Source organism: Poecile atricapillus, chromosome 4, assembly GCF_030490865.1.
Source record: "Poecile atricapillus isolate bPoeAtr1 chromosome 4, bPoeAtr1.hap1, whole genome shotgun sequence".
NCBI classification, from domain to species: Eukaryota; Metazoa; Chordata; class Aves; order Passeriformes; family Paridae; genus Poecile; species Poecile atricapillus.
The window spans coordinates 66965090-66982308 of record NC_081252.1 but is presented as its reverse complement, the minus strand read 5'-3'; the positions used below and the strand labels follow the sequence as shown (position 1 = coordinate 66982308).

The 17219-nt window shown below is 38.4% G+C and overlaps 1 protein-coding gene across 6 annotated transcripts in view; it reads left to right on the top strand.

The window, feature by feature from the left end:
* The window catches only part of DOK7 (docking protein 7), a 59337-nt gene that overhangs the window by 9465 nt on the left and 32653 nt on the right, over nt 1-17219 (top strand). For all 6 annotated transcript variants that reach the window (XM_058837200.1, XM_058837198.1, XM_058837196.1 and 3 more), the window contains 3 exons: nt 5581-5700; nt 13262-13369; nt 14925-15799. In XM_058837200.1, coding sequence (XP_058693183.1) covers nt 5581-5700; nt 13262-13369; nt 14925-15799 — 1103 coding nt within the window. The remainder of the gene's footprint in view (nt 1-5580; nt 5701-13261; nt 13370-14924; nt 15800-17219) is intronic.

Genomic DNA, 17219 nt, shown 5'->3' with positions numbered 1-17219 from the left:
GCAGATTGCCAGTTTGGATGTGAAGTTGATTGACTTGCATACTTTCTTCAGTAAACTGAAAAATTAGAAGATTTCATAGTTGATCCAAATCCAAATATTTTCTTCCTGGGACTTGCGTACTGTTGCTCTGCTTGTAAATTCTGGTTGCTATATTTCCATGGAGTAGAAACCCAAGTTCCTGACCTCTTTCTGACCTAACAGGAGGGTGTGGCTAGGTGGGGATTGGTCTCTTCTCTCAGGAAACAGGAGACATGATGAGAGGAAGTGTCCTCAGGCTGTGCCAGAGGAGATTGAGGATGGGCTTTGAGTGGAATTTCTACACTGGAAGGGTTGTCAAGCATTGAAATGAGATGCCTGGAGAGGTGGTGAAATCAGCATCCCTGAAGGTGTTTAAGAAATGAATGGACATGGTGCTTAGTTGGCATGGTGGTGTCCAGTCAAAGGTTGGACTCGATTGTGTCAGGATCTTTTTCAGCCTCAATGATTCTGTGAAATGAGGAGCTTTGGGTGATAGAACCTGAATTATTTGTGGTGGTTGTTGTGGGTTTTTCCTCCATTAAACTTACACTAGTTTCTGGTAAGAAACAGGAGGTCATCAGTAGCTATCCAGTGTGCATGCTTTTATAAATATGAAATTATTATTTTTGTAAGGTTACAAGTGAACAGAATTAGAAAAGTGCTTTGGAAAGGGTCCCACTACCTTGTGGATCTTTCTTAAGAAATGTGTCTGTTGGTAGCTGAGACCTTTTAGTTGCCATGAAAGGGCAACTAACTATTTTTGCCTTTCCCCTACATGTGTGCATTCAAAGAGAACAGCATAGTCAATTTGGTACAAAACAGCCTGCCACAGTTGGAAACTCTTTACGAGTTCAAGCTGATCTCGTTTAAGGAGTTGTTGCCCTTAACTAAGCAGTCAAACATATCCGCAGGCATAACAACATTTAAATATGTGTTTAGTCTAAACACTTGATTTAATATTGCCACTATAAGAAATGGCTTTTTGAAAATAGAACCTAAAGAAAAATACAGTTCTGGTTATTTGTTACAGAAGTGTGTTGGTAAAGAGAAAGACCATCTTTCTCCAGATATCTTTTACCTCAGTCCTCTGCAATTCTTGAGGTAAACAAGTAGTGCTCAGGAAAAAAATTGATATGTTATTACAGAAGTTGTTTAATTCCAAAACAAAAGCACTATCCATTACCTTGTCATGTAAGTGTAGTATAATATTATGCAGACTCTGTTATTAATGTTACTTTCCTACAGGTTAAACCGTATCTTTGCTCACATTCATCCTGTGAAGCTCTGAATGCAGAGGATTAGTGAATTTAAGGTTTAAATATCACTGTAATAAATACCTAATAAAAAGGAACTAATAATTTTGTGGTTCGTTGCCTCTCCTCTCCATAATAAAACATATGAAGCCTCATACTGAAGCAGAGCTTTTTTGGGTATATCTGTGGTAGAACTGAGGTCTAAAAGGATTTGAATTTGTTTTAGCTTTCTGTTTCTTGCTTCCTCATGAAAGTTTTTATAAATATGAAATACTTCATTATGTTCTTAGTACAGGTTTAATTCAACTCCAAAGGCTTTGGTGCTCAATCCAGGAAGAGGGAAACCATCTGATTTAAATGGTGCGTTTTCAAGATGGTTCACACAAGTTTATTCATAAATAGGAAGAAGAGCATTTACATTCTGAACTCCTCTTGCTCTTAACATCATAATTGTACCACTAGAGATTAAAAAAATTAATTTCTTCTGCTTCTGAAAGCTGCAAATAAGTTATTTCCTGGTCAAAAATTTTGTTGTCTGTGTAGCTGAAGCTTAGTCACATGCTGTTTTCAAACAAGCAGGTGTCTTGTCTTAGCCGTCAATTGAGAGGTTTACATGGAGGAACAGACTGGAAAAAAGGAGCCTCTCACTTTCCCAAGTTCCCAGCTCAATTAATGTGCACCAGTTAAAATGACCAGTTGCCAGGAGAATCTTCACTTGGAGGTCAGTGTGAAAAAATTCAAGAAGGGTAATAAAAGGGCACATTAACACCATGAGAATTCAGGCTCTCCAATGTTCAAGTGCTTCAGGATTAGCTTCCAGAGCCTGGTTTAAAGCTGCCTCATATTTTCAGCATCTCCTTGAAGAAAGGAACTTGTAGGACCTTTAGTGCCCTTTGAAAGAATAAATGCTAATTGTAGGATAAGCAGGAGTATTTCTGTGATAGTTTTGGTGTTTTGATAGAATTTGGTACTTCCTTCCTTCTTTCCTTTCTTGTTTCCTCTCCTTCATTTATTTAAAATTTAGAAGCAGTAGGGGTGCTTAAACTGGGGCAAGATCTGGAATTTTTTGAAAAATTCTGGGTTGCATAGATTAAAACTTCTGTTTATATGCAGATATTCTGTGCTGTCTCCTACTTAGGCCTACTGCAGATAACCAACATTTATCTATTTGTCTATTTTTAGTTGTCATGTCCATATCTTAGTTGGCAATAGTAGGAATAGTCTTTGTCATTTTCCCCAGAGAGAAGAGCAGTGGGAGATACCCTCTGAAGGGAGCTGCTCAAGGCCAGGCTTGGGATGTACATGCTGATTGCCATGGAATGAGCTGCTGCGGTTCCTACCTGTCCTGCAGCTAAAAGGCTTCAGGTTCTAGGATTGTCTGGCACCTGTTAGGAGTAGTAATTAATGGGGAAGAACTGACTCTTCCTCCCTGCTTTCACACACACCACAGAGATAGAAGTAACTTTTGGTTATTGTCCATGTTGAAAGTACGTTTGCTTTTTTAATACAATGAGTTAAAATCAACATTGGCAAGATTAAGAAGTACTTAGAAGTTGTATGAAATTGGCAGCTTGTCCTGAATGTTTGAGAGACTGTACAATGCTTTCCTGCTGACTCCACCGAAGACTGGCTGAGTGTTTCAGTCTTGTGCAAGAGGTTGGAGGCTGCTTTCCACCAAGTCTCACAGCCCATGGAGAGAGCTGAGTGAGCCTTTCAGTCTGGTGAACAGCTGCATGGTATTACAGTGATGCATACCACACATTCTTTGACTTCTAAATGCCTGTGCACCAAAACTGTTCCAACACATGACTGAGGTATGCAATTTCCAGTAGTGAATTTCTCAGTTTTCTCAAGAAAGTAGAAAAGAAATGTAACCATTTGCTTTTATGTTTGCTTTAGTTAAGCCCTACCTACTCATTCATCTCACTTGATGTTTTTTGCAAGGATCCTCAGATTTCTTCCTTCCCTTGCAAAACTAGAAATAAAATGTTTCCTGTTAGAGTCAGTCAGCAATTAAGGTGCTTATATGAATTATAGACTCTATAAAGAAATTATTGTATTTTTATGTTGAATTTGTATCCACATGCACATGGACATACACTCTTTGCATTGGTTATATAAAGGTCACTGCATTTGGTTTTGGGATTTCCAAATTACTGACAGTTATTTACAGAAAAAATCCTTTGAGTTAAGCAGCCAGCTCACACACACACACACATTTACTTTCTTTGTTTCCATTCCAGTCAAAGGTTTGTAAAGCCTCTTAGGAGTTTAAGTAACTCTTGAAAAAGGTTATAAAAGAACAAAGTGGTCCAGAGGTACTCTTTATGTACAGAAATATTTGAGAAATCTTTTTTTGAGATCTGAGTGGCAACAGGGAGGTATAGGATTCTGCTGAATTATCAGCCCACGTAGTATATCATTGTACTTGAGACCTGAATGTCCTCTGCTATGTTGTGTCTATATCCTGCTTGCTTATGATGCATGGAATGCAAAGGTCGTGTTCCTGTAGATTCTCTGTACTCTGTTCAGGGAGGAGAAGTCAGCTCAAAGAAAAAGCTGAATTTCAAATAATTCCTGAATATATTGCACTCGGGATTTTTTTATCCTAGTACAATGTTCTCTGACTTTGGTATCTCCTGGAGAGGGGAAATAGGGCAAGACTACAAGCCAGCAGCAGAAAACTTCATATCTGTCAGGCTGTGTGATTAGTGTTGTAGTCTCCTAGATGGCCTCTGATCCTGAAGCCAGGTTGTGTTCATGTTTCTTTGGCTGAAGAATTCTTGATAGGTAAGATCTGAAGAGATGCAAATGTGGTACAGTGACAAATCAAGTTATGAAGATGCCTCTAACAGTGTTGTCTTGAATAGATTTAAGCAGAACTGACAGAGACCTAGATGTGACATAAATTGAGAATGACAAAAGTGTACGGACCAGAATATGTTTTTCCTAGAGAGGCTAGTTTACAGCTTGCTGGTTATACCTAATTTACTCAAATAGGTATTGTGGTTTGTGGTTCCTTTTTTTTTTTATCCTTTTTGTTTGAATCCCACAGCCCTTTGTCAAGTTGTCAAAAGTGTATCCATTGCTTAAGTGAAATGTGAGTATCCTGTTGGATATGACAGGGTATATGTTTGGAAAGTAATGGGGATGTAATCATTCTGGTCAAGATCAGCTCTGCTTCTTCGAGTAAAATTGAAAAAAATACATATGCAACTCAGAATTGGCTAGAGACATGCAGAAGTCAAACATGTGTCTAGATTAGGGGCTTGAGTCACAAGGAAAATAATGTACAAAACCCTACTGTAGGTTTAAGATTTGATATTGGAGTTTTCTAATATGCTTGGCTCTGGAGTGGCAGCTCTTTCTCAAGATCTATACACTAATTTAATTCCCCTTTTTGTCTGGTATTGAAGTTTTATTTCCCTGAAATTGCTGGTTACTTGGGTGGTCTTTCTTCTGATGTTTTAAGATATTTTTTTTTTCCCTGATGTGATTTATATTTGGACTGACAATTTATAAAATGTTCTGTGGAGCCCGTCTAGTCTTTTGTGTTGTTCATGTAGCCATGTGTCATGGAGCTCATAACTTGTTTGTTTATTTAGTGATTCTCATTCTAATTTTGCTTGGGGCTATTCTTAATGAATGGAAAGCAAATATCAGAATAGAGCAAAGGGTAAAGATCTGATGACAACCTGTGGAGTTGTGTTACGTTCTGTTAATTATAGACACATAGGACTTAGTCTAGGAAAATTTATACTATAATCCAGCAATATAACCAAATTATAATTTGTTGGTGTATAAAAAGCTCACTTGCTTAAAACTGGCTAAAAGTAGAATTAACTTAGTTCATTCTTTTGAAGACACTTTAAGTATCCCTTATACTTCCTGCATAGTGAAGTTTGACTTGTAAAATTTTAGGTGTCCATAAGAATAAAAGACCTGGGCAGCTGTTGAGAATAAGGTGCCTGTTTTGACATTCAGGGGGATTGTGATTGGATGATCCTTAAGGTCTCTTCCCACCCAAGCCATTCTATGATTCTAGGATACTGCTCTAACTGCCTGAATGTCATAAAATTAACATAAACTATTAGACAGCTATTGAATTTATACGTATGTTTGTGGGATTGTGTATGTGTGCTGACATGAATTTTTTTCTTTCTCTTCCCAGGAGAATATCTTGTTGACTTCTTTTCATGGCTTGCACTTAAAACTCTTTTGATTGCTACGTTATAAATATCTTCAGCTAAATATATTTCTAGTATTTCCAGGTGAAAACCATGAATATTTATGTTGTGCTTTCTTGCAGGGGCTGGTGTTTTTTTCCTCTCTTGCACTGAAGGGGAGCAGATCAGCTTCCTGTTCGACTGCATCGTCCGCGGCATCTCCCCGACCAAAGGCCCTTTTGGTTTGCGTCCAGTGCTCCCAGGTTAATACAGGAAGTATAGAGTAACCAAGTGAAGTGGGAACTTGTCATGTCTCGCACCCACTGCTGCTGCTGTAAGAGCAGCTTGCAGACACTGAGGGTGTGTGGAGTGCAAAGTGGTTTTCATTCTGAAATGTCACCCTACAGATTTATAAGCTGGATGTACCCAGTTTCCCCCTGCTGCTCTGGCTCATTCATATTTCTGGTGATATTGCTAACTCCAGCCATCTCTTACTTAACAGTACTAAAAATGGCAATTTGAATTGAAAGGAACACTAACTTTTAGTTTTAAACTTACACATTTAACTTGGATCCATGTCTGCATTGCTATTTTGATAGTTTAATGGAAACTATCTGTAGCATTTTGAGTTTATCCAAAACACAATGTTCCAAGTCTTTTCAGCCTTAGAAAACTTTGTCAAGCCTCCACATCACATTTATATTTTTCAGCTTGAGCTTTTTTCCTGATTCGTGAGGATTAAATTCATTCTCCTATTTTATGATAAATGCTGTATGTACTGCAATGTTCAAAGAGGAATTTGGATGGCATCGTAATAAAGCCTATTGTCTTTTGATTTCAGCAGATAAAATATGGTATTGAGTCAGAATGACTCTGTCAGACAGGACAAAAGTGGAGAAATGAGATTGCAGAAAATTGTCTATGGTTTGGTGGTGGAATACAGTAGGAATATGTTGCAAGAATGGTGAAGGATGAGCTGGGATTTGTGGAATACTTTGAGTTTGTGTGTTAGGCAGTTAACAAGTGTTCGACAGGGCTTTATTGCTGTTATAAGATTAAGATAATTGCAGGAAAGAAATGTGATGGAAAAGATTAGATCTTTAGATTATTAGATCGTTAGATTATGTGAAGCTTGTGTAAGTAAATTATGAAAAATTAGTTATTATTTAAAAAATAGTAAATGCAGTAAACACAAAGCTCAGTTCATGTTGTCTTTCTCATGGTTGTAAGGCAGAAGTAAATTAAATAATCTAGCAGAATAGTAGACAAAAAAGTCATTCTTGTGATGATATATGTTTGCATTCAATTAACTGGAGTGTTAAAGAAGCAAACAGAAAAAACCCAAAATCAGTGTTTATACTTAAAGCTTTGCTATTGGACACCTTTTTCTGCATATCTAAAACTATATGTGTGTGTATATATATATATACACACATATATACAATCTCTATATCGCTCATGTAACAAGAATTTCTGTCTGGAAAAATTAAGCCTACAAACAACTATTCTGTTGTCTTTTTTAAAAATTATTATTTTAAATTTTAATTTTATCACAATCTTTGAAGATTCATTTTTCAGAAGCACGTAGGAGTAAATCTGCTTTCACGTGTTACTTATGACTTCTGGTGTTTGTGGGTTGTTGTGCCACATACCACAATCTCTTCCCTCCTTCAGGAGCTCTGTCCTCACTGAGGTGCATGAAGTAGACGTGGAGTGTCCTAGGGAGTATTTGGTTTTTTTGTAAGAGAAGATCTTTTTCCTGAGGTATTTTCATTTCTCTTCTGTGCTTAAGGTACTTGCCATTAAAATCTCATCCACTTGACTTCATCTCGTTTCCCTGGACAGGAGAAGTGTTTTGTCAAGAGTTGTGCTCTTGTACTTGCAGAATCCTCTGCCTTTATTTGTCCAAGCTACCTTGAGCCCTCTAACATTCATCCTGTGTATTTCTACCTTTGCTTCTTCCAATTTCTTGTCCCTTCTTATGTACGCATTCCTTGAAAAAAAGAAAAAAAAATATGTTCTCCTTTATTTATTACTCCATGTGGAAGCTTGTACAGATCTGTTTAAGGCACATGCACATGTACAGTTCTTGTGATTCATCCATAAACCAATTTTCCTTATCAGGTATGTTGTTACCCAGAATGTACTGTATTTCTTGAAAAGGTCAAGTCTACCAGCTGCACACCATGTATGAAGTACTGAAATTCACTCAACCTTTGAAAGCATCAGTTTGTAAACAGATTAATTATCTGTACACTTCAGGTAACTAGATCAAAACTAGATCAAAGCTTGGGGATTCTACCAAGAAACCTCTTGTCTATGTAATTCATATTTGCTTCAATGCAGAATGCTACACAGCCTCAACTGCACTTTATGTATGCAATATTCTTCTTTTGTGCAATTTAAAAGCTTTTAGAGAAATACTCTCTTCACAGTTTGCTACTTGAATTCGGCATCTTGCCTTTGCCTGTACCTTTCCAACTTAAACATGAAATATGCTTGAAGCACTGTGGTATTTTCAAGCAAGGAAAATACACAAAGGGCTGATATACAGAGAAAGAATGTAATATGGTAAAAACAGTGACAGTGACACCAACACCCACAGCACAAATATAATCTATAGATGTTATGCAATCAATGTAGTCTGTCTTTGTAGAAAAGATGAATGAATGAAGCCAGTCGCTTAATGTGCAAACAGCTCAACAATATGGTTAAAAGGGTTGCTGAAATATTTATGTGTTAGCATGAAATTAGTAGGAGATGGTAGAGAATGGTTTGAAAGGAGTGAGAAATGACCAGTTTTCCTGCTTGCCATAGCGATTCTTAAATAAATGTAAAACAGCCAGTATCCAAATGGAATTTGTGAGCTGGATGTGAAAGGACTGTTTGCTCAAGGACAATATGCACATCTTCTTTTCAGGACTGTAGTTTTAAAAGCTGTGCCTTATTTCCTAAAATACCTGATGTTCTTATCACATGGCTATATGATTGCTGCACGTATTTTGTGATGTCAGCTATAAAATTTGCAGTGAAAATCCTGGGCAGTGGAACTCATAATCTTGATTTACCTTTGCAAAGTATCAAAATCTGGTCTAATCTCTCAGCAGACCAGCTTTGAGTAGCAGATTAGACTAGAGAACTCCTGAGATCTCATCCAACCTGAATTATTCTGAAATGTTTTGGAAATCAATCAAATTACTATTCTCACGATAAAAAATAATTATATTATGTGTACATCCAAAATAAATTGGAAAGTGAAAAGAACATTAATTTTATGGTTTATTACTTGTCATACTTCTTTTTGGAGTCCATTAATTTTTTGAAATTGTACCAAAATATTCCTATTGATGTCTCAAATAGCAGATTGGAGGTTTTGATTTGTTAAAAGCTGCATGATCAGGCCTCATAAAACCCCCCCAAAAGACATAGAAGATGGGAATGTGAAGGTCATGTAGGTATGGGTGCCTGTAGGTATTTTTAGGAAGAGTAATATTTTAAATAAAGGACACAAATGAGTAATGGCTTTGGATGGTTGTTTTTCCCAGCTACTAGTTGGAAGAGAACTGCTGTAACTGGCTACTAGCATGATGTCTTTTTTTCTCTTGAAGAGAAATTTAGAAAACAGTCCAGAGAATTTTACTTTCTGTCTTGACAGAAGTCTAGATATGGACTTAGTAATGAATCACTGATTGCATGGTTTGTAACCTATACTATATTGCATGCTTAATATTTGATAAATGTTTGTGTTGAACTCCTTTTTCTCACTAGCAAGATTTATGTTGAATGCCAAACCTGAGCACAGCAAAGGCCCAAGAGCCCATCAGTGATATCTTTGTTCAGTGGGCAGACCAGTACTCTCTCTATCTGATTATGTGACAGACTAGTCCTGCAGTCTGGAAGGATCCCAGGTGTAATGTTAAAAGTCTGGATGCTGTCTTTTAATTTTGGAAGCTTTTTCAGGCTGCTTTGTGACTGACTGGAGAGTGTGTAGTGCTGCTTGCTGAGGATCCATCTGATGCTCTTTCTTTTTGTTGAAGCTTGAGACACCTTTGGCCATTGCAAGACAGCTCTGTGGCTGCCTTCTGCAGTATCTGTGCCCAGTGGATCCTCCTCAAACTTTTAGGACATCTTTTCATTCCTCCAGACATCTTACAAGGTGTGGAAATGTTAGCAAGAAGGTGAGGGTCCAGGCCTGATTTACAAATGTGCCTACAGTTACACATGAAGAAGAAAAAGAGATTTCAGCCTATTTAATTTTGTTTAACGAAGTAATTAACCAATGTTGCATTTTAAAGATGCATGAAGCCAATTAGGTAGCTGCTGACTGAACTGGATACAATACATTTTTTCCTGACAGGTGCTTATTGAACAACCCCAGAGCTTTGAATTACTGTGACACTTTATTCGTATGTTACCAAAGTATTCAAAATCTCCCACGATGAACAGCTGATGTGGCTTTAATGAATACCCACCAACGTAATGTAAAAATAAAATCTCCAGCAGAGGCATTTTTAGTCCAGCTAAATTTGATGTAATCCATCCCCTTTGCCCCAAAGCAGTGTTTGAGATGATTCTGATGACTGCCTCACATAAAAGATTATTTTCCTCATAGCGAGGGATCCATATTTGATTGGAAAATGCTAAAAAATTTTATTAATTGAAGGGACTGAGTGAGTCACAGGACAGGATACATTTGTTAAGGGTTTGGGAAATTAAAGTACTAATACTAAAGAGCTGCTTTCGGATGTTGTGTGGGCAGAAGCTGTCGGAACTTCCTTGGACAGCTGTCTTGGTACCGGTCATGCTACTTCTGTCCCCCTGAGTTACTAATGTGGCAAATTGCCACAAAATTATTAGATGTTGTATGTTGGGCATGCAAAAGGCAGAGGATGATGCCAACAAATCCAACTTTATAGCATTATGGCCTAAAAAACTTATTAAAAAAAGGGTTATTACAACAGCGCTCATGGGAGGTCATAGGTTATGCACCCCAGTAAGATCCCTAAAGAGTGGCTGCCAGTGACTTCAGTCCACAGTCTGATCCTGTAGGAAAACCTCCTGATTAGAGCTTGATCATCTATAACCAAAAATACTGGTATAAGAATCTGTTACTTCTGGGGAATAGTCCTGTGTGTGTTTTCCATAGATGTCTGGCTTACTAGCAGAGAAGACTAAAGGTGAAATGAAGACTTAGGTAAGCCTCATAGATAATTACCTAAAACTTAGACTCTCAATATGTTTGTCAGGTTTTGAAGTTATTTCTTTAGGTATTTCTTAGATCTTGATGAGGAAGGTTCTTCTGCTCAATCTTCCACAAAACTGGGCAATGAGAGGTCGCAGCACGTAATTATGAACACAATTTTATACACGTTTTTATCCATAGGCAATCCTTAAGGGGAAGTTTAACCAAAAAATTATTAGGTCTATTGGACAGACTCTATGCCTAGAGGTTTCATGTTGTTGGGTGAAACTTGGTGTGTTCTATAGCTGTGAAGCTGATAGGGAATTTGGCTCCTGGGAGCAATTGAATGTGTGAAGTCCAAACTGTCTGACTTCAACTTCCCTCCTACCTCATGTATTTTATTGTAAGGCAATTTTACTAGATCAGTCATTTGACCAGTTTGTTTTTTTGTTTTTTTTGTTTTTTTTTTAATTGTATCTTTTGCTCTCTGTGAGAGGGACATCATTAACTTAAAAATCTAGTTGTTGTGTAGGTGCCCTAGTAATGTTCTGAAAATCTGCATTTGTCAAATAATCATATTCTGAGGAAAGTGAAAGGACCTCTCCTACTCACAGTTCTTTGGTGTGGGAAGGGTTGGTGTCTGTTTGCATCTTGGTTTGACCAATTTGCTGACCTGTTATGACAACTTTATACTCAAAGTGCTCGTAGAACATCTTCCTTGGACCTTTTTTGGACACAAGGCATTTAACTAGATAGAGCAGAGTAACTGGAGCAGAGGACATTAAAAAATAGCAGCTTGTAATGCTGTATGCTACTGAGCAGATCCTTGCATGGACCTGTCTGGGTTGCACCATAGGTGCTGGTGGCCAAATGTTGTGTTTTCCTTTGGCAGAGGTCCATATGGAAACCTTGGGGGTTTGTTTGAGTAAGCAGTTGTGCAGGTTTGAACTAGTCAATGGCTAATGAGAGCTGTCTTGCTGTGTAAATAGGAATGGACAACCAACAAAATAATCCACATCAAACATTCCTATTTTCTGTTCTTAAGCCTGAAGTGTGTCAAGCACTATCTGAGCTGGGAGACACAGAGGTCACAGACCCTGTTTGTCGTTGGTATTGTTGCCTTGTCCCTGTTAGAATGCCCGGTGTATGTTGTTGTAGATGGACTGTGCATATCTTGGTTTTGATGCTCATCTTACCCAGATTGCAGACTGCCAAAGATGGAAACCTTCTTGACATGAGAAAGAAGTTAGAAAGTTCAGCACTGTCATTTCTTTTCCTACCTAGGGCAGGTCAGAAAGTGAATATGGTTAGGGAGGAGAGATGTGGCAGTTTGTTTCTTGGGACAGTTGATAACGTAGGGAGCTCCCATGGAGCTTCAGCTGACCTGGCAGTGCTCCTTCCCCTGATTATGAGCTTGCTTTGACTGCTGTGTTGACAATATCAAAACCAAGTCTTTTAAAACTAAAAGACCTGGGGTGAAAATGAAACTTTTCTTTCATCTCTCCAACTGGTTTTTGTCCTACTAACTCAATCACAAGAATGTATAGCCTTTTTCATCTGTTTCTTCCCTCTTATTAAATGATTCAGTGTTTTTGTGGTGTGCTTCTACTGCCCAGTTGATCAGATAGACAAGAGCAGCAGTTGTGAGGAAGCTAATCTGTTTTCACTGTCATTGATTACTTTCTGTGTGTATTAATGAGAATTACTGAAGTTTCTGATGATGAACAAATTAGCAGACCATATCTTCTGCAACCACTGAACATGACACGCTCATCAGTGCTATTTGAAGGAATCCATAAGGTTTCTGTTTGGATAAGGCTTATGATTACTTCCAACATCTGATTTTATTGTTGTGCCTGCTGGAAAAAAAATGATTTAGAGGAAACTGGCCTGTTTCCCTGATGAGACTTCTTCCACATTCTGTTTAACTTTTGGTCTTTCTACTGTTTTTTTGGAATATAATGAGCCACCACCAGTGAAATAATCTCAGCTGGAATGGCAAACACACTAAAATGTATGGGGAAAATCCATGACAGTACATTTTAGAAGTGGCTTTTATAATCCTAACTTGTCTTGTATTAAACATGAAGATAGAACCACCAGATTGGTTATTTTTATCTCTGACATCTGAACTTAATGACCTTCTTAATACCCAACTTGAAAGCAAAGTCTTTGTAAATAGATGATCTGGATTGTAAGATGTCAGTTTAATTGCTGTGATTCTGGCTTTATGATGTAGATTTGGAAATTTCTTGGATGAAAAATTTGATCTTTCTGGATGTTAAAATTCCCAGCGAATCCAATGAATTCAGGACAGAATTTGTGTGGGTCAAATTAGCTTTCAAGTTCTTTAGACTTGCTGGATGTTAATTATTTCTGTAGCTGTTGACTTTGTGCTGTCCTCTTCAGTGTTCTGCCCCTGGTGGTAACTATTACAGACATTGGGTAAAATCTCTGAAAATCTTTGACACTTTTAATTTTAAATTACTTTGTCCAGGATGTGCTTGAAGTCAGGTTGTCCCATACATTTTTCCAATCAACATTTCAAGCATAAGAATGTATTTTTCTCTTTTCTTCTTTTTAAATTTATTTTTCATGTTACCTCCTTTATTGATTTATTTATTTTCTGTTTCTTTTTAAAGATCCAAGTACAAACCCAGCCTATTCAGAAGAAAGACTGGCTCATGAAGCTTTGCAATTAGAAAAGCGCTTGAGCTTGCTGTCCCATACAAGTCGCCAAGGTAGTGGAGGTAAGTACCTCTAATTAAATAAAAAAATGTTATGTTCCTTCCTGCCCAGGCTTTAAAAGTTATATGGCCTGTCTTATAAGATGTGGAGCTTACAAGAAAAATAATAGAGAAATGGTGAAAACGTTAGATTTGTTATGTTTCTTATGAGGCAGTTCTTTAACAGCATTGTCTGAAGTCCTTTGATGTAGATTGGAAGCTTTCAACTCAGCAGATTGAGTTTTGAATCAAACACTATTAACCCAGGAGGACCATTTAGGTTGCTGAGTCCTACTGAATTTTTGCATGTAAAACTCAAAAAGAATTGTCTACATCAAATCTGATATCTGCTAAAGTACCTTCATCAGTGCAGCCCATGTGATGGACACACTTGTATGGCTCACACATCAGGCTTACAGCAGACTTTTGCAGTAAAACATAGAACTCCTGTGCTTTGCTCTGCTCTCTGTACATGCCTTCTCTGGAGTTAGTAGTGTATCAAAGTCGAATTGGTGTCTAGCACTGGATTTGTAAAAAGGCCTGTGCTCTGAACTGCCATTTGAACTGTTTAATAGCTGAAGTTAGATCATCCAAACACCTGCTTTGCTCTTGATTCTAAAGCCTTCAAGCCTAAAAAATGTCCCTGTGCAGATCCTCAGGAGCTTAATTATGTGTTTATATACATGTCCATGGCTGCTTTGGCCTAGACACTGCTGGGTAATGTGGTTTGTGACTGTACTCCAGTGAGACTTCCTGAGGTTTTTCTTAATTAGCACATAACTACTAGGCTTAACTGAAAGGATAGAAAATGAGACTTGATAGATAAGCATGCCTATTTTTTTTTTTAAATTCAGTTCCTCTGCTCAGAAATCATGGCCCAACTTCATATACAGTTTCTGCCTTTTTTTTTACATTGGTTTTATTAAGAAAAAGAAAATAACATTGTGGACTGTGTGTGCTACAAGAAAATGGTTTTGTATTTATTTGATTTTGTATTTGTTTGTTTGTATGATGTTTGTATTTTGTCCTGGTGCCCTTTCCTGCCAATGTTTAATTTTTAAAAAATTCCTATTCTATCTTTGAAGGCAGTAATTACCTGTTAAAATGCCTTTCTTGCAACTGTAGTTGAGGAAAACAATCTTGCAATATAGGCATAAATGAATCACAGATAGACAGATATACAAAGGTATTTTTGTATATAGATATGTAAACATTTTCATAACAGCATTATTTTTATTTGTACTGTGATGTACAACTGTATTTTGGTACTGCAACCCAATTAACCATATGAAAGTAAAATATGTTTGAAAAGGGGAGAACTTGGTGCATAAACTTAAAAAATTTAGCCTTGAATGCATTATGTTCCACAGTGTGGTAGGGCTATGGCAAGGTAACATACCATTGCATTTTATTTTTCCCGTGGGGCTATGAGTTATTGCAGGAATTCTAGCTTTCTGACAGCAGTTCCACTTACAAAAAGCAGATGGAATCTCAAGGCCCTTTCTGTTTGTATGTACTTGCCATGCTTGAGTCTGTTGATTGTGTTTTAAACAGGTTGATGCGTTTCCTTCTTTTCTAGGAGATGATAGGAGTATTTCAAGCTCATCTTCAGATACCAGCCACTCGGATGTCAGTGTTGGGAGCAGGTTGACAGTGTGGCCTGAACAGTCTTCAGCCAGCACCTCTCAGGAGAGCCATGGGCTGGCAGCTGCAAAGGGCATTCACCTGGGAGAAGAAAAGACCCTTCCAGAAGGGGCACGTGGCACCGCTAAACCCCCTCCGAAGCCCCTCCGATCCAGACAGCTGCAGGAAATAGGTCGTCAGAGTTCTTCTGACAGTGGAATAGCTACTGGTAGTCATTCTTCCTACTCTGGAAGCTTCTCTTCCTATGCTGGGAGCCTAGACATTTGCCACGGTGATGAGTTTGGATCACTGCTAAGCTTGCCATTGAACTTTCCTTCGGATCAGAGTCTATGTACTTGTCCTCACAGTGAGTCCCAGAGAGCTGTGGGATCAGAGTACCAGGTTCCCAGCTCTCTCAGACACGTTTATGATATACCCAGGAGTGTGTTACAGGCAGCTTCTAAAGAAGTGCAACTGAAGAGTGCAGATTCCATGTTACCCAAGGACCAGGCCCTGCCTGCTCAAGGTGCCAGTGACCCAAAACTGCTACTTCCACACTTGGAAGCACGGAGGGGACCTGAGCACGGCCAGCACAGAGGAAGGCCTTCATCCTTACTCACAGAAAGCAGCAAGGACTCAAGTGATGAGACATATGTGGATTTTGTTTCAAGGTGGTCAGACACAAAACCACAAGGACAGGTGTCAGACTCCAAAAGTAGTGAGCTGTCACCACCTGGTGGGGCCTCAGCTGACCCCTGTGACACATGTAGCCCCCACCCTGGGATGACAAGAGCTCTTTTTTCATCTTGTCCAATCTGTGGTGGACTAAAGGTAAATACCTAACACTGAGCGGATGCTAACGAACCTTAGTTAATATAGCATGATTAATTTAAATTTATGTAAGTTGTAGGTCATAAGTAAAATAGTTTCCTTTATACTCTGAACAGGTAATAACTTTTTCTGTTGTTTATGCTGAAATGGAGAGGCTTAGCACATGGTTTCCTCAAAATCTGTGCCTAGTCAAGGAAACACTGAACAATATAGACCACAATCGTTACTTTTAAATCAGCCAATTTTGGCTTTGGGTACATGTAAGTGAAAGACAAAAGTTTTGCAGGCAATGGATTTGTCATATAATGGCAAGCAAGCATGGAAGACACTAACCTGTCTTGCTGCTGATATTTACAAAGAAAGAAGTCAAATGCTATGTGCTGCTCTTAAGGAGATCTGAGTGCGTACTTTTATGCTATTGATGTTTTTCTTTTCCTTGTCAATGTAGTTTGAACACACCTTGCACAAGAAGCCAGGTTAGACCCATTTCTCACTGGGGAAATACAAGATATTCAAGTCAGCATGGCAGTCCAGTAATGTGACTGGCCAATGACAGGTACTTCAGAGCAGGTACACAAAAACTCACTAGCAGTCTACAAACAGGACAGTTTTTTTGCAGGAAAATTTATTTTTGATCACCAGTCACATAATGACTTAATACCTAAATTGTGGAGGTTCACTTGTCTTTCCAAACACATTTGCCAGTATCTGTTGCTAAGACTTTGATGTTCTTATAAATTCTTTTTTGACCTGCTACATTCTTGTCTTTTTATGGCAGTAAGCTTTATACATTAATTATACATTGCATGAAAATGTATCTGATTTTATCCACGCTGGAGAAGATTTTTTTGAATGTGTTTGCTAAACTAGAAGAAGGTAAAGCTGCTTGTATTAGTGAGCTGTTGAAAGGCTGGAAAGGTTAGAGGGAGTTCTTAGGGAATGTGTGAAGCAAGGATTCAGCAAGAGAGACTTCTTCATGAGGAATCAAACACTGCCATTGAAGTGTGTGCATTTAATTAAATGTGAGATTACATAAACGACTGCTATGAAAAGGGCTTGAATGCCTAGTAGGTGATGAAAGAAAAATTAAAAGGTTATAAATGTGGATTGTTTTCTTCTCATGAGGTGTTTCATGCATTTCTGTCATTGAGTGCCTTTGCATATTTGCAAACTAGAAAGCTCTGTCTGCCTGGGACACTTGCGCAGCCCCATCACAGCACCTTGGATGTTCCTGTGTCATGTTCCTGTAGCACTTGGCAGGTAGGGAGGCCCTTGTGGGACAGACACATTTTCTAAGGCTGTGGTCAGTAGGATCAGTGATCTTCCAAGGCCATCCTTGCCAACCACTGGCACCACAGATCCTCCCGAGCCCTCCAGCCCAATTCTGGAAGCGTGGCTGCGGGCAGTGGGGTGCAGCCCT